At 34.4% G+C, this 18,918-nt stretch overlaps 1 protein-coding gene across 1 annotated transcript; it reads right to left on the bottom strand.

Moving 5' to 3' along the window:
* Window positions 1-3,026: 3,026 nt before the first annotated feature.
* LOC111624392 (fibroblast growth factor 17-like) lies at window positions 3,027-18,556 on the bottom strand. The gene is made up of 5 exons (XM_023367222.1): window positions 18,253-18,556; window positions 11,506-11,551; window positions 7,504-7,678; window positions 5,927-6,039; window positions 3,027-3,668 (listed from the first exon to the last, which is right to left on the bottom strand). The coding sequence occupies exons 1-5, from the start codon at window positions 18,264-18,266 to the stop codon at window positions 3,348-3,350; spliced, it is 669 nt and encodes a 222-aa protein (XP_023222990.1). The 5' UTR covers window positions 18,267-18,556; the 3' UTR covers window positions 3,027-3,347.
* Window positions 18,557-18,918: the final 362 nt, after the last annotated feature.

The raw sequence follows: 18,918 nt of genomic DNA, 5'->3' as shown, positions 1-18,918 counted from the left end.
CATCTTCCTCTGGCGAAGAACCTGTAAATTAGACATCCTAGAACGTGACTCGAGGTACTTTGTATCGACTAAACCCCCGTGGGGTTGGAAACGTTCTCAAAAATAACTAAAACACGTTTTTTAAAAATGAAAATCCGTTTCTTCTTATTTTCTTATCTCTCGTGTCTTAGAATTATATCCGTGACTGTTCGCAATTTAGATTCGACACTTTGACCCTTGTACCTTCTACACCTGTTCTTTCCCTTTATTAAAGATGCGAGTATACGGTCCTATATAGCACCTTATACCATTCGATCTCGTATTTACGTTTGTTGGATTAAACCTATTCTCTCAGTATTAAAACACAGTCAAAGTAGGCAATATTCGTGCTTATTTTTCTCTTTTGCATATAAAAAACAATATATATAATTAATGCAATTGTACTATATCGACATTAAAATATACTAAATTCGCACTGGAGGAAATTCTTTAGAAGACAGGTAAGATCTAACTTGATTCGTGACATATACGTCAGGTCGTCACCTTTAACATCATCTATTTTCTTTCCATCACCGTGTCCTACTTAAAAAAAAAAACGTATTCTGGTTTATCCACATTTGCACTTTCAATGAATATGTAACGATAGTTTACATAATGACCATTACTTATAATTATCATTTTTAACGGTTTAGGAATAACAGGGGAGGAATTAGTATATTTTGATGAGGTCGAGCACTTCTGTGTGCATCGACATTGTAAAAATTCCTCAGTTAAGTATGAGCAATGTGTGCATTGAGGCCAGCGTGGGAATTGCGCCGAGGTTCTTATCAGAAGGAACAGGCGCGCTCTTCTTTATAAAAGCTATTTTTATCTACAAATATATTTTCTTTTACATCGAAAAAACCCGGATTTCTAATTTTATACAAGTGACGTTTTACAATGTAAATTTCTGCCATCAGCCATAACTTTATTTTTATGTTTTCGTGCTAGAAATTCAAAGTAAACAATAATAATAATAACAGTAATTTAGTTTCATATAACACCTCATATTAATTCGAGAAAAAAACATTTAAAATGTGAAATAAATAAATCAGTTATTCGCATTATTATTATTATTACTTTTTAGAGATTTTTAATATTAAATATTCAATTTTAGATAAGTAGCGATAAAAGATAGTAAATAATAAACAGGTGAGCTAATAACGCGTTTATATTAAAAGCATTAAGTACATGGATACTGTTCCAGATAGAAATGGCATTTCCCAAGGCTTCGTCGCTCGGGTCAAAGTTCGTCTAAAATACGGTCACGTTCCATTTTCCTACGACCGTGAAGCGTGATTGAAAGAGTGACACGTATACTACGCGTCATTCTAAAAAAAAAAATCGAAATAAAATTAATGCTTACGTCTTAAATATTAAAAAAACAAGAGAAACAAGATCATGGACAACACATTTATTTTTTATAAAATATCTGAATAAATATATTTTATAAACAATATATACAAACGGTATGGATCGGACCTAGTCCTCATTTGACATCCAAAAAAGATTCCCTTGATTAGTATATGGACATCATTTTTCGTTAGTGTTTTTTTAAAATATACTTACAGTATACACATAAGCTTTCTACAAAAAACATTGTTTTTTTTTCCTAAAATTTTTCGATCGAATCTACACACTGATCAAACGAGAAGAGTTTTTCTTAACCTGTGTCCACCAGAAGTTTTCGAACTCTTTCCCCCGTTTCTTACACCAAGATTTGCCACCCAAAGCATAGATACACTTTATTTTTTTTTTCGTTTCTAGAAAGTTTAAATAGTCCAAAAAAGAAAACAAGACTCTTAAAAATGTTTATTGCTAGCGAAAATACTTAAGCTTGTTAATAACATTAGTTCTGTGTGCAAATTATTGCAGTCCATTCGGCAGCCTAAAGCTATTTCCGGAAGTCTATTGTAGTTTCCAGGTAAAGTGGACATGTGAATGACTGCGAGTGTGAGTAGTTGATTGAGAGGTCTTGCTTGCCGTTTTCCCGCAAGCAACGACTTTAATTGGTAGAGGGACACAGGTAAGGTAGTTTATTTACAACATCGGTCTGGGCTATTGTATCGAAAGAAACTATTGAAAACTGGGGATCAATTTATGACTAAAGTGTTCAACAGTTAGTCCTCCACCCCCTTAAGTCGGTGAAGGGCTTCTAATAACAGAACCATAGGACTTTATGCCCCACCCTTCTTCGGGACTTTGTGATGCGGGGGAGAATTGTATTTCTACGCCTTTAGGCGAAAATCTTTTTGTCCCGTCCATTAGTGTCAAGTTTGGGAGTGGTCCGGAAAGATGACATCACACTTATTGTTAGTTATCCTTTGTTGATGTGATTAGTAATGCTTTTCCAATTGAAACAGGATCTGTTATAATTGGGTCTTTTTATTATTATTATTATTATTATTCTTAGAAAAAAAAACATTTTTTTTTCGATTTCTTTAGGGGTGACACGTATAAATTATAACGATTTGACACTCATTATATTTTGTTACTGCTAAGGCAAAACAATATTACAAATGGTTTCAAAGACGTGTTAAAAATAAGTAAATGAAAAATTACTTAATTAGTGTTGAATAAGTATATAAGTTTACTGGCCTAAAGTACAGTGTGTCCTCGTTATAACTCAATTGAGAACATGAAGTGGGAGCTTAAAAAGATTTTTGGGACGTGTTTCCATTTGATTATTTTCGTTATTTTACTTATATAGTATGTTCATTATTAATTTTTGACGAATACAACTTTTAGAAACGTTATTTTAATAAGTGTATAAACTCACGAGTTAAACGAAGAACACACTGCATGTTATATTTTACAGAATTATAGTAAATAAATATGAAACAATTTATCGGAACATAATTACATATATATGTATGTATATATATACATACACATACGTATGTATGTATTTATATACATATAGTATAAGATGTTCCCATTTAAAAAAATTTATCAAGCTTCTCTTGACTTAAAAAAAAAAACAAACAAAGATCAGTGCGCGAGGAATGTATAATTGAAAGGACCCGTTTTATTAAAATGATCAAAATAATGGCAACAACAATAGCGAACAATGTTTGGTTTTGCACACAATACAAAGAAGTAGTCCACTATGAAGAGAGCCTCGATATACTGGTACTGTACATCCATGCCACATTGGTCTCGATAAATGCACAAGGCCACGAATGGCCCTAAATCTAAATAATGTACTCTTGTAGTGTATCCAATATTAATTTTTAATATCGTAGTTCCATTAGCACACGCACACGCACTGCACACACACGCACACTTATGAGCTACGGGTTCCAGCCCGATGCTTGGGATGCAGAAGTTTATCTGAAAGGACGTTTCTTGTCCCTTTTTGTAACTTTCCTTTCGTGAGTTTTTTCTGTTTCTTTAGCAAAAAGTTTCGATGGATCGTCTGGCATCTTAGGTCCGGGTTGATTCGAATGAATGGTTAAATAAGAGAATCCTCTTTTGATAAATGAAAAACAATGTCTCTTCCCCTTGTGACGATCTGGTTTACCTTTAAGTGGTTTGCCTTTTTTATTAAAACCCACGAACCAGTCGGAGTTATAAAGTGACTGAAATTTGGTATACATGTCTGGACTGAGTACTTCTTTAAATAAACACCTTTTGTTTTCTCCTACAAACTATAAATAAATAAATAAAAATAAAAATTAGTCAACAATATATCATCGTATTATAAATTTAAACAATACTTTCGCGATAAGATTTATTTAATTTTCAATTCCAAAAATACTTTCTCAACTAAACAGGGTTATTAGTATCATTATCAATCGATTTTAATAGGAGAAAAACTATCAATATTTAATGATGTCATCCAATGTCACTCACACGATATATAAAAATCATCTGGACGAGTCAATGACACAATCGATAACAACTCGACAATTTTAGACTTTCGAAATACTGTATTTCTTTATTTAACTTTAGAAAAATTACGTATCCATATAAAATGTGGTAATAATTTATCTTTAGGTTTATAAATTACGCATTCGTCTAATATTTCACATCACTTTTATATTCACGTGACGGAAAGATGGCACGTCAACTGACGTCAGAATACCAAACAGTAGAAACTGTCAATATTTGCAAAGATAAATCTAAGTTAAACTTATAGAGATATATGGAAGGTAGCAACTGGGACTTTTTGTTAGTTTCGTTTATATAAAATCATTATTATTTTACAAATAAAAGCATAGGATCACGGACCAGCTTCTCCTCACACCACAACCTCAAGGTAAAATGGGGCCAGGGGCTGGGTGTTGATTACTAATAAAACTCGCTTATTTTTTATAATGACAAATTCTTTCCTTCTTTTAATTGAGCTGACGATAAAAATTATCCCGATGCTCTTTGATCGGTTACAATGGAGGAGATTTTGTGATGACGAAGTTAAAAAGGCCTCAATTTCTATGTAGAGCCTTGGGCAACCCATTTTTTTCTTCTTTTTTTTCTTTTAGAAGTCAACACAGGGATTAAGAAAAATAGAAATGAAACGTTAGATAAAAGGAGCCGTAAGGGGGAAGAGGGGAATATTAGATTTACGAACTCCCTTTCTTTATCTACTGCCTCATCGAGGTCAGATTTCGGTTAGTTATTGCATAAACAAGATATCTGTAAAGATAGCAAAAGAAAAGTCGATGTTATGAAATCGTAGAAAAATTTCTAATTTATACTCACATATATGTAAAAATAAAAAAATATTCAATATTTTTTCAACTACAGACAAAGACTGACCACAAATATAATCTTATCACTCGGTGTGGTCTTTAAAATCCAGTTTCCCAACGTAATTACAAGGAAGTCAAGGTTGCAATCTACTGTTAAGAACTACGTAATGGTTTTCTCCTGCAAACATTACTATATTTTACTCCAATTAGGAAGGTATCTAACTTCTATACAGGAAGTAGGGACACTATAGATTACTGATGTTAGCGTGCAAACGTGTCATTGTGCAAACAGTACGACAAATTGTTACGTCTCTCTTAAGGTAGTTCTACAACTTCTAGAACAATAACTTTCTGATCTGACATTACATTAAGATGATTTCTTTCGTCCGTTTTGTATTATTCATAAGTTGACGGATCGTAAATATTCATATTTTTTAAATACGGAAATCTTTTTTTTTATTTCTGTTGGAATATAACGAAAAGTTGCGTTGTAGTATGAACTACGCTGTAATCTTGTTTATTATTCAAATAAATAAATACTTAGCCTTACTTTTATTTCTTAAATACACTTAAAGGAGAAGAAAGAAAATAATTTGGACGAATTTCATATAAGATTTTCATAATATTTTCAATGTGTTTATAGTTTAAATAATGGAGTCTAATACAGAATTCGAATGTCTATAATACACTACCAAGAAGGAATAGTAAATTTCGAAATTATTTATGGAAATGGCCAGCGGAAGAAAGAGATATCCTAGGAAAGAGTGAATTGGTATTATTGATTTTACAGAGACTAGAAAGATCGTAGGTGATATAGTCTTTTCTATCGTCCACCATCTTTTTCTTTAATGGGGTTTTGGGGCTTTCCTCAGGCGTAAACAGCAAAGTAAGACATCTCTGTTTGACAGATTGCTGTGGTAGTCAAAGTCGACGCCACGTTTGTCTGCTGGCTTTTCTAATCGCCAACCATCGGCAGCGATCACGTCTGGCCAGGGTTAATGGTGTTTCGGCTAGGGTGGTCGGTAAAACACGCCCAATACCCTTACATCGGGACTTTGTGGGACCAAATAATAAACGACCCACTCCGAGAACAAATAATGGACTCTGCTAAGTAACTATCTACCGTTCGACCAAGTTAAGTAACGTATATATAACAGATTTTTTTAATTGTATCTCTGAATTTGAATTTGTTTGATAAAGATCGAGATTCTTACCCTTGCTATGAGTTTTCCTCTTTTATTAAAACAAAGGTAGCGGCCAGAATTCAAGCCCATTATTTTCAGTCCTATGGTATTTTTTCGCACCACTGTCTCAAGACTCATATTGGCTAGAGAAAAAACAAACGAAAAAAAATCACATATTAAAATAACATTTTCACTTATACAGTGTATATATTATGTAGATTTATATTATAATCTAAATAGTATAAGTTATTACGAAAAAACCTCAGTACGTTCCTATACTTTCCACCGGTAACAATAAATTTATATTATTATTAATCACTATAACATTTAAAATAACTATAATCAGATAGGAAAATATGAATTTTTTTCTTATTAATCCTACCATAAATTCTGAATAGTAAGTACAGCTTATATCAATAAAATTACTATTCTTTTCTTAAAGTAACTGCCTGGTTTTTTTCCTTATTTATGCAAAGTCATCGCTAAAAATCCCTACTAAACGATAGGAGAAAAACCGAAAAAATTCCTTAACAGCAAATTTATCTTACAGACAGCACGGGGTCTGTTATCCCTACCCCACTGAGAGGATAAGAAGTAGTGTCCCAACGCTAAAGACCCCCTGCAGTTGATTATTGATATGTGGTTAGCTGTAAATTAAGTAAGAAGATAATGGAGGACAAGTAATCGCAGCAGATAAGACTCATCCACGACCTTGAATACTTTTGTTTACTTGATTAGCGGCTCTGATTTATAAATACTACCAGAAATACATATATCATTTTAATAAGATTTTAAAACTCTCATAAAAATTCAATTGGATAACACTAAAACATTATTTTTACCCCGAGGCCAACGCAGGTGTGTCTTTTCTTAATAAAGAGGCAGGTATTTTTTAGGCAGGTGTTCGATCAATAATTGGAGCAGAAAAAAAAAGGGTAATGATTGATTTACTATATTTAACTATATTAAGCATATCATAAAACTGTATAAATTTTTAGTGTTACAAGGTCAAACTAATCAGTGAATCATGCTAAATTTACACCCTAATTTTAGTGACTAAAGCCGTGCAGTTTTGTAGAACCACCCATTCGTTCAAGTTAGACGATTGGCAGACGTAAATTATTCTGACCTTAAACATTTTTTTCTGCTTCGATTTTGCTCTATGACAGATGTCATGAGCTATTAAAAACGTTACGAAGTGTTATTACGATAGGAATTTAAAATAGTATCGCTTCCAGCGGAATGTGTTTCAGAGATTGGCAGAGACTGAGATTTTTCTTTGCTACTACTTCCAAGCCTTCGAGCATCTAATTGGGGCCTCGAAGGCTTCAATTTTTAATATATATATATATATTAAATAACTCTGTACTCTGTAACAGTTCTGCCAGATACAAAAAAATTCTGGAATAGAATAACAATTTATTATTATTGTTTCTTTTGTCCTTATCCCTATGTGTATTGTTGTTTAATACAAAGAAAAGAAATAGAATCCCTAATGTAAGATTTAAAAGGATTTATTCTTTGAGTTCTCATTCCTTTCCTCGAAATTATTAGGAATTTTAGTAAAAGAGTTTAAGTAATATAATAAAAGGAAACGAAATACTTACCGAAAGGAGATTGGTCAACACCCAAAGCGGTTATATTTTTTCCTACGATACTCAGATGCTTTCGACTGCACTGGTTATATAACAAGGAGTATCTTTTGACATCGGCACCTGTTATGCTTCCAGGAAGATTTTCTGCTCCTTTGACCAGACCGCTCGCAACGTCCTGACACAACACCTAAGATTAATAATCAGCATTGAAGTATATCATATAATATTATTACGCGACGTAAAATATCGGTTCGATCGCTAAGATAGAAAAGATGCAGGTGCCAAGTCGACGTGGTGACATTCCGCATTTGTGAAACATTTTGTAGAAAAGAAAAGCCACGGTAACAATAAAAGAGAAAATCCCATTAAAAACCGCCAAGGATATTGCGGAGTTAGATGGCTTAACGACAACATAAACAGGTGTCTAATACGTGTCGGCGGACTCTTTACGATCGGTCGAGTCGGCGGCGTACGTCGAACGGAGTGTGTACCCCCCGCCAACGACGTGAGAACAAGACCGCCACTAGGTTTATAGGACATTTTTATAAGCGGTGCCCCAATGGCTACTCGCGAATCCGTCGGGACAGTTCCACGCTGGAGTGCCTAAGGGGGTTTCGACTCCCGGGCCAACCCCGTTTTGCTAAAGGCGGTTTCACATAGCCAGCGATTTGCGAGAATCGACAAGAAAATTGCTAATAATTTGTCGCACTAGCGATCGAAAACATCGTAACTTTCGGCGACGAGATTTTTCTAGCTAACTCGTTCTCGCTCGATATACTCGCAGCGACAAACGAGTGAAATACGACGTCGCTCGCACGGAGAAAAATTAACCTGGTCACTGTTGTTATAAAATAAGAAACCTGAAGACAAAGACACGTCAACAATTATGTCAGAATATAAAGACAGCAATTGCAGCGAAAATTATAAATGGTTGTAGTGGAAATAATGAAATGGAATGGGATCAATTACTTTATGTATTTATGTATCTGTCATCAAATGAAGAATAAATGAAGAGAGAAATGTTTCTTTTGTATAATAGTAAATGAAATGAACCCACCGTCGTCTTTTGACTCGAATGTAACATTAATAATAATAAAAATATTAGCATTACCGATTTATAACGCTTCGCGAGTATTGCCATGTGCTAAACTCTATCTCTGTAGTAGCATTTCACCGCTTCTCTCTTATAAATAAAATTCGCTATTTATTTCTCATCGCAAATCGCTATCGCAAGCTATGTAAAATCGCCTTAGGGCTACCCATTCAAACACTACTCTAATACTTGCGATAAACTTTATTCGTTTACGTCGATTTTTAAGTACGAGATTCCTAAAATAACATTTTTGTTTTTTAATCCGAATTATTTAAATGGTAAAAAGTAATTAAGCCACAATGCCTAATCAAGAATGCTGGTAGAAAACTCGTTATTCTTTTAACTGATTCCGAGTCGAGTTTGCAGCTAATGGGCTATTTCCCTCTAGCTCCAGACGTTTGGGGAAATAATGACTAGTACGACTTCGACGGCAAATATTGTTCTCGCTCTGTATCGAATGTCATTCACTTCCCGACTAACCAAAGTACTTTTTTTTTGTTTCGATATCCTTCCTGCCTATTTAAATAAGCGCTTTCTAAATAACATTTTTTCTATATATAAACATTTTGTTAGTATTTTACGAATAAAATTAGCTTGGCTTTTATTTTTTTAATCTCTTCCCCGCGAGATAAAAATACTGCATTTTAAAATGTACTTAGAAGTAAAGATAATTAAAGTACTAATTAATAGATATAAAAATTATCATTATTATTTATTTAATTGGTAAGAAACATTTTATATAAACCCTATACAACTAGCAATAAATAATAATATATTAACAGATCTTTGACGATAATTTAATCGTTTTACCTTTATTTTTTAAGTGACACAGATTTGTCAAATTGCATAACACTTAAGTGTACGGAACAATTATCCATTATTCTTGACGCCGCCGTAAAAGACAAATCGTTGTAAAATACACAAGGAGCTCAACACAATCAAACTTAATGTATGTAAATTATTGTGATCCTTTGCTGTTCTTAATCTAGTCGCATCCAGTGATTGGTTAATTGTGAACACCTATCAAGACTTGTCAACAAGTTAGTTGCATTTGCATCGCTGCAGGCTCCGTACTGTTATAATGATAGCCTTTTAGACGGCTAATGTTTCATTCTTTCAGAAAAAGCTGAGTATTTATACAATTTAATAATATAAGCTATAATTTTATAATAAAGAATTAAAATTTTTCTACTTTCATCTCTTATCTATTTATTATTTATTTAACATTTTAAATAATAAAAGAAGATCTAAATGTAAGAAAATAATAGAACTGTAAAAGTATTGTTTAAACATAATTAATGAAAGTCGAGCAACGGGTCGAGTTTAAATCTTCCAATTAAGTAAAAGAAGTTGAACTATTGTAGTTAATTCCATTATTATATCGAAAATCTATTCCAATGTGAGCATTTAAACAGTGTTTCTAATTTCATATTCTACACACGCCTTTCTAGGGAATACACGTAGAACTTTGCCCAATGGCTGTATATCTAACCCATGTAGAATGCCGTACTTAATTTTTATTTACATTATACTCGATTTTATGTGTAAGCGCTTAGACATGATTCTAGTTACTGAGCTTTAACCTATTTCGAATGGCTCCCATCTATTAAATCTATCTGTAAAGCGTGGAATGAAACCAATGTCTGGACAAAGTATATGATGAAATAGTAAACCGGGTTGGAAAATTGTCAAATGGTTTAAATTACTATGGCTATCTATCTATCGTTCTCAAAGGATCTGGGCTGGTCAAAAATTTTTTAACTTATTTACTTACTATTACCGCTCGACATAAGAGATTTTATTTTTTTTATCTCCAAAATTCTTATCACTTATTTTAAAGTTACTTTTATGTTAATTTTTTTTTTAGTTATCTTATCTCCCGTGCCTTTAGGGATTTGTTAATTATAGTAATCTTCCACTACTGTCACTTCCAATTAGATTTAACATCTTAACATTGCTAAGGGGTCGTCTATCACTACCTGTCCAAAATAACTTTAATTTTAAGAAACTTTAGATTTAATTAATATTTCTATATTTAGTTTTTTTTTAAAAAACTTTTTATGATTTGTTCTTTCCTTCTATAATAATATATATATAAGTAATGTAACTAAAGAACATCTTTAAAATAACTTACCAGTAGTTTTTATTTTTATTTTATTGCGTGTTCCAAAACACAAAAAATAAAAATAAAGAAATTCTTTTATAAAAAGAAAAATGTATTTTTTTTTTCTCTTTCCCCAAATATAAAAATCTTTTCGAAGGGTTTTTTTTGTAACATTACAAAAATAGCAAATATTATTTTAGGAATCTCTTTCTAGTGATTCAAACTGCTGTTTGATGAGTCTGTGTTTTCAGTGTTACAGTTCACGAAGATGATGGAATATTTAAATAATGTACATAAATATAATTAAATTTTATATTTAAATTATGCATAACAATAAACAAAAATTGTTTTTTCTTTAAAAAACCTATAAAAAATTTATAATAGGATTGTATTTTAAAAAGATGTAGTAATTATTTTGATAAATAATTAGTTTCTTTTTATTACATTTATAATCGATTTTATAAAAATCAATAATAATTAAGATTTTCGGAAAAAAAAAATCCATTTAAATTAGTTAAATTACCGATAAGATCAGGTTTCAAAAAGTTAACGGAGTAATCAATTAAAAGTTAAACGTTAATGATTAGCATAATTGAATAGCGTAACTCGAACTGGATATTTTACTGGAACAACCTTTCATAAAGGAACCATCAGTCATCGTCGACCAGATGAATATCTGTGGACGTGGTATGCAGAGTAGAATACGCATACCTAGTAACGTTAACAGCCATCGGGTCATACTGGTCTTTTTGAAATACATTCCTACAGTAACATTATACTCGGACAACAGCACGTGTTACAGACATGTGAAACTTACCATTGGTGAACTGTACATACACGCTAGGACGGTAACTTGGAGCAACCTGTTAAAGAACAAACTGCTTTAGATTCTATAATTAACTGTCTTTCGAGACGAAAGTTATATAAACAAAAAACAGAATATGCTATTTATATATACACATAAGTTTTATATTTCATAGTTATGTCTATATTTCGTAACCAGTCCTATATTCCTACGTATGTTTTGGCTTATCAAAATACGAACCATGAAACTTTGATTCTATATTTTCTCCATCAGACGAATATAAGCCAGTGAATATTTCAAAAGATGGGTAATTTAAGAACATTATAATTTATTCCAAAGAGAGTATTTTATCCATATTTTGTATAGTAATTCGACGAATATTTGGCAATTTCGTAATTGTACAGTACGTGATTCACCGAAGGCTATCAACAGTGTTTGAGATGTAGGTCTTACCTGTTCTGTGTATTACACAATATAATTTATCCATTTTGGACTACGATGGAGTCGTATTTAAATACATTATTGATCTTTCGACTAGTCTAAATGCAACAAATTCAAATATCTATTTTATAACAAGATCATTTGGTATTAATATAATCAAAAAATATGGATATAAAGGAATTATAAAAGTAGTAAAATCAAAGTTTCATTTCTTAGACTTAGTAAAATAAAATTCTAATAATTAAAAACTCAAAATATATATATATATATATAAGAATAATGGGAAAAGTTATTACATCTAATAAGATGAAAAAGTTGTCTAGACAATATGAATTTCGATGCAGAGCTTTATTAAAAGATAATTTATTTTCAGCGTTATTATATTCGTTGTTCCTTTATTTTTAAATTTCGTATTAGAAAGATCATTGGTTAAAATTTTACTGAGAAAAGTTTAGATAAAAATCTTTAATTCTACGCTTCGTCGCTATTAGATTGACTTATAATGGATAAATATAAATATATGATTGCTACCAGTATTTTGGGTGGAATACGGTAACTCGCCACCCATCATACAACTTCGCCCGAACGATGATAAGAGTGGCACTCCGCCCAAAACCCTAAATATAAACGCAAAATTGCCGCCGCTCTAGACTCCGCCCAATTTAGCTACTTCAAGTTCAATCGATTGTTGTTAATCACGATAATTAAATCGAGTGCCAATCCCTTTTCTTTGTTTAATAATAATCCCTCAACGTCTTGTCTTGTTTTCAAATATAAAAAAAAATAACTGATAAGTTTTGTTTTTCAATACGCGCAACAGACATACGTTCTAATCGTGTCATGGTTAGAACGAGTTTCGTAAATATTAAATATGTTTAACGTAATTTCGAATTAATTATTATTTTTTTTCGTAACCTCCTAAGGAAGAACTCTTTATTTTTTTTTTAATATTTTCACGGATTAATCTTTTTGGAATATAACATCTTTTCTATTTTAGATGCAGACTTGTGGTACTACTTTTTTTTTCTATTTACAACGAATAAATTGCAGCAGGAGGAGTCGCGGAAAAAAAGTAAGAAAGTAAATTTATATATGCAGTATATATATATAAATATAGAGCTATATATAACTTCAGCTCCTTCATTACTAAACTACTTGATTTTCACTGCTTTTTTTTTCTTTTGTAAAGCAAATAAGACAATTACACAATTCTACGCTCTTTCTTCACAAAAGAGAAGAAAATTCACACAATTTCTGTATTTAAGAGTTCTTGGAAGAATAGCGAAAAACAAGCCTGGGGTCAAGCGGGAAAGTTGTCGCCTTAGGATATACAGTAAGTATTTCTCTATTTGTTATGTTACTTCTGTTTGTTCAACAAGGTAGACGTTATAGCATGAACAGATCTTACTACCACAAAACAAGTTCCTTGTCACACGCTCTAATTCGAGTACTTAATGGAGAATAACTTTAACTATAATATAATCGATTGTTAAAAAGCTAAATAACACGCTAATAAAATCGTCTACAATTAAAGAATTTAATCTGTTTTTTTTTAATCTAAAAATCGCTGAGTTGTAATATTATCTCTCATTTTATTGTATTTTTTTTAGTATTATCTTTATGAAAGTACTTAAAATGTACCAAAAATAATTTGGATAAATATTTAAGTTCCGTCTACGTATCCTGAAATCTCGATATTGAAAGAAAGACTTAAGAAATATATGTAATACATATAAATGTCTTTTCTTTTTTTAATGATTGTTAATGTCTAGGTTATTGGGGCATTGAAATGACGTACGAGATTTTCACAAAATATAAAGAAAGAAAACACGAAACAACTAAACGCAATAACAATGGTCGAACAAATTATGACATTAATATTGCAAAACGTTATAATTTGTCACTAATAATTTTGCATTATAAAAATATTCGAAAAAGAAAAGGGAAAAAACCGGTGGAGGGTGGCAGAGATTTTTATAAGAAACGTCATAAAACGTCCTAAATATCCAATTTGGACGGATGTTATAAGCCCGAAGGATCTTTCATCGATGGAGCCGCACCCGGTAACAACAAGGACGTTAAAACAGACGGGATCCCTTATCTCCGAATTTTTTCGTCCGATCACGTCACTTTTACGCGATGACCTGCATCGATGCCAAAGGGAGAAATGCCCCGGGCTAACAATAGTTCCGTTGCAGGATTTTTATTGAGAGGCACTCCATACAATACCAATATATACAATTTCTCCACAGAAATTTCTCGCTGTCTTACGGGGAAATTAAATCGCGACGCCATTCTACTTTGCATTTAGATTAGAAATTTGTCAAGAATTTATATTAAAGAGAAGAAAATCGAGACGTTATTTCAAAAATTAAATAAAGCTAATCATATATACAGTACACATATTAACCGCCGATTACGGATATTTCATAGAAATATTATATCCCCGAGTAAATTAGAAAATGCTATTGACATTCTCTTCTAAACAAAAAAATACATGGAATATTTTAAAATAATTTACTCCAGCAATTTTAAATGGAATACAAACAGTGTAAAAGTGGATAAAATTTGCATTGTCAAAGCTTTCTTTGCTACGTATAAAGAATTTTAAAGATATTTAATATATATACGTGTGTGTGTGTGTATCGAGATAACTTTTGTCGATAGTTTTTTCGGTCCATCTCTCATCCATCATGGATGTCTTCTACCGCTTTTATTTTGTGCATTCCCAATCTCCTTTTACTTATACCCCGTGGGTAGAAAGACCTTTTATTTCGGCACCGTAAACAGAAAGAAATGATCGAGAAGATGAATCATCGGGTGGATCCTTCCGGTGATTGAAAGGAATCAAAGACGTTTAATCAGAGTAGAGAATAAAATCCCAACGACGTAATAACGATTTTCATAATCTTATATCGCTCCTTATAATCTCGACTATAAAAAAATAATAATACGTCGGTTAGAAAATAAAAATTCTTTTTTTTTTATCGTTTTATACTTATTAGGACGATTTTAATTAACTATAAAAGGGTATTTAAAACCAGATAAGGCTGTCTTTTTGTCTGGCTCTACGATCATTTTAAAAGTCGGAGTTAATTGCCTTCGAAGAGTTATCGAGAATTACAATAAAGTTACGCGATATCCACGCGTAGTAACGATCGATGGAGCAAAAGCGGTGGCATCCAATACCTAAAAATAGGGTTGCGTATCGTCTTTCGATCGTCGTCGGGCGAGAAATTGGCGCAGTTTTCGTTTCAATAACATTATATGGGTCGAATACGTTACGCGTAACTTCTTTTACTCGAGTTAATATTAAATGAAACTCCACTTACACTCTTCTCGTATACACCGCCTCTATTGTTCGACGCAAAAAACACCTTCCTTTCCGATAAGTTCGAAACATATATCTGTTCGACATGTAACATGCAAATATTTTAAATTAATGTCCCTTATCTCGTATCGAAAAAAAAATAGAACTGACGTCACGAAAACTTCCCCCATACACAAAAGATGATTGGGAAATGCTTATTACCGGAAATGTTATAATTTGTAATAGGAATTTGTTTGTTTAGAAAAAAAAAGTTAGAGAATAAAATAAATAAAACATTGGAATTGCTTTTTTGATGCAGTCGACATCCCAAAACGAATTTAAAGGAGGCGAAGCGAATAAAAATTCCATCCAAGGAATCGGGTTCGATTTATAAAATGTAATTAATTATAGATTTATTTGAATGAAATAAAAATTTTTCTCGTTAATTTCGATTAATGGAAATCTTTGAATAGTCCCGCAATGGTGGTTCGTTGCACTCGCTCCGAATTCCATCGCTATCACTCCGTTATCTCAGACAGTAACCACACGCGTTGGTTGTAAAACAGCAAACTCATTCTTCTCTTTAATTGTCCAAGGTTTCGACGACTTTACGGCCAAACTTCTGGCTTCGGACACTACCAACACAAAAACTATTCTTTTCTTTCTTTAAATCGATCGGTGTTTTTTTTATATTAACAAGATAGCGCCGCGGTCTTTCTCCGATGGACCAGGACAGACTAGTTCAGAGTCCAGCAGACACTAAACCTTCGCAACTTATCCGGAACGTAATATGTAGAGAAGACATAAATTTTGATGTCAAAAATGGCCGTACGATCATTCAAAAATCATAGAGTGCGGGTCAAAGAGCGTAGTTCGAAAAATCGACCGGATACGTAAATAATATATATTTATTTTTTTCCTTTCTTCGATAGCCAAAATCTCTGTCTCTTACGTCGTTTCCACTCCCCTCGTTAACGGGCACGCGCGAATGACGAATGGATGACGAAAATTATTTGTAACTAAACGAATTGTCAAATAAACAAATAATTGTAATAACAGAAATTTGAACCGAAACGAGTTCGATTTCATCCAACAAATTCTTTCTCCGTTATAATAACTTTGGTCGAAATCGTTTGGAATAAAGGAATGTAAATAGAAAGGAAGAGATAAATTTCCAGCTATGACGTAACGACTTTCTTAACTTTTAAATGTCGGAAAATTTAAATAGATATTTTGCAACGTCTCTCTACATTAGTCCGCATACCACGAGCGATTATCGAGTCATTAAAGTTACTCGGACGGTAATAAAATTACGAGTTTCTAACCAGACAATTTTATCGACGTCGGAAAAAGTGGCCGAGAGAGAGAGAGACTTTCTTTCCTCGTGTCGGAATAGTTCGTTGGGTGTCCGGCGAAAAACTTTCCAGTTTCCCGACAATGCGGCCTCCGTCCCACTCGTGACGTGACCGCTACGACGAAAAGATCGCCTCCGGGTCAAAGTGGTAGCGAAGACAGAAGCGACCGCGTAACACGTGGTTCTCGAAGACTGCACAAAGAATTTTGGAAAATTTTCCTATTCTGTAAACCGGAATAGTTTCTGGTTTATTAAATATTTCGAGTTCCATTACGAGCGGGTGGATTCCTTTGGTTGTTTGTTTTGACTACTGCCACGGACCATGCTACTGCGCTAAATTGCAAGCTATAGGTGCGAACATTACACCTCTCGGCGGGTGACGACCTTGAATAGAGTCCGTCTGCGCGCTCTCGCTTTTAAGGAAAAAAGTGCCGATTAAATGGGAAAAAATTTGCGCCGCTATCGATTCGTTTCCTTTTATTTCTTTCAAAAGCAAAAATAAGTGTGGACGGTGGATAAATTTACTACTGTCCGAGTGACGTCACCGAGTATTGCTTTACCTATTAAGAGACGGCGGCTATTGCTCCCGTCTGCTAGTGTATCAATAAATGTCCGTCCGCCTACAAACGTGCTTTCCAAGTCGATTTTCGTCTAATTGTTTTTTACCGAGGGGTGCGTAGCGTCATTAAGTTCGTTACCGACCATCGTGGCTTTAAACGCTCCCTCGGCCAAAAAATAAATTAATCGAACGTAATTAAAGTCAGGAAGCGAAATATATTATTTATCCGGGAAATATCGGACCTTAATCAGCCCGGGCTTAACGTTTGCTACCAGGAAATTAATGAAGACATCCTTTCTCCCGTTCCTGACGACACTCGAGGGAGTGACCGTACAATAGAGTACTCCTTTAATCCCAATGCGTATCGCCCGAAAGAGCTGACAGCTTCATTCCATAACCCCTGTACCGTCGCTCGAGGGTACGAGTCCCTAACGTGCCTTCCTATTACCACCTGGGACAAATTAGTTCGTACATGCCACACATACCAGCCAAAACCTTCAAATACACCTAATTCGAATCTGCAAATCGTATGGAATTGGGTCTTCCGAAATTTTCCACGGGGTCGACCGAAAGAAAAACTTTATTAAACGCGATTTTCTAAGGTTAAAAGGCGACAGAACTTTGTCGCACGGCCGGCCGTAAATCGGAGCATTCTACTAATTTAGCCAGGCTTATATGTATATTTATAGCTTGTGCCGAGAGGAGGAACTTGTGATGTCACTATTATTTAACCAATGGTAAAGAAGAAAGATGAATAAGGTGGAAAAAATCGCGCGTAGAAAAAGGTTTCGAATTTTAGGCAGAGAGGCGCTCCGCCACACCCAACCTGTTAGCCCTAAGAGAGAGAGAGAAGGTACCTGCGGTGACTAAGTAACACCGCCCGGGCGACCGTAGCGCGGCCACCCGGCGAGTCGAAAGTACCCAGGCCAGGAAGTAACCAAGATCGCGTCCGACCGCGCGTTATTTAAGGTCGCACGCGCGCAGCCCCGTCCGAAAAACGCGTCGGTAAATGGCGGAAAACCGGTCCGGAGTGACCGAAAGATACTTTAGAGCGGACGGACGAGACGAACCGTTAGGGCCGAGATCGGTACTTACTTGGTTATGAACATGGATTTTCATACAGAAGGCATGGAGACCCTCGTCTCCAAATATAGTAGGTCGACACGGGTGGTGGCACCGTAGACCCCCACCACCTTCAACTGACCACCTCGCGCGCAAGGCGCGGGCAATATCCAATCTTTGGCCGGAGACTCTATTGGATGAATAACGGCGACGGTGCCGTCGGCTGACGTTTCGATAATCCTTGGATCGAGATTGGCACAGTTCGGCCCGTTTTTCATGCTTTCCAAGCCAGCGGCATCTGGCTTATACACGAGAATCCTTGCTTACTAGAAGCCACCGCTTGTTCGGACTGACTATCCGTATAACTGCCGGTACGATATCAACAGACGTAGCTGCGTCACGTGATACAGCCGGTCCGTCCAATGGCAGCGATTGGCTCGGCTTTCCCGCGTTTCACCTCGCCTCGGGGACGGCAGTTGCCGAGGTGACGGAAAGACTAAGATCGTCTGCGCCTCCGGCTACCTGGGGAACGGCCACCGCCGATTTTTCACCCCAATCCCGCGCCTAATCCCGCGGCGCCCCACCCGATTCGAACCCTTTCTTTGTTGACGTCAGCCCTGGTGACTAATGCAATCTTCCGCTCCAGTTTAAACCAGAAAATTCCCCTTTCGACGTGTCTTTGCTCGTCTTACAAGAAAC

Source organism: Centruroides sculpturatus, unplaced genomic scaffold (assembly GCF_000671375.1).
Source record: "Centruroides sculpturatus isolate CEXI.00-Female unplaced genomic scaffold, Cexi_2.0 scaffold405, whole genome shotgun sequence".
Classification (NCBI taxonomy): Eukaryota; Metazoa; Arthropoda; class Arachnida; order Scorpiones; family Buthidae; genus Centruroides; species Centruroides sculpturatus.
Note: the sequence above shows the minus strand (reverse complement) of the source record. Positions and strands in the feature narration are given on the sequence as shown.

Coding starts and splice junctions, on each gene's coding strand:
- LOC111624392 (XM_023367222.1), bottom strand. Junction 6,040..7,503: donor TGTTGACCAATCTCCTTTCG/GTAAGTATTTCG, acceptor TTTTTTCTCTAG/CCAATATGAGTCTTGAGACA. Junction 3,669..5,926: donor GAGGAAAACTCATAGCAAGG/GTAAGAATCTCG, acceptor ATTTATTTATAG/TTTGTAGGAGAAAACAAAAG.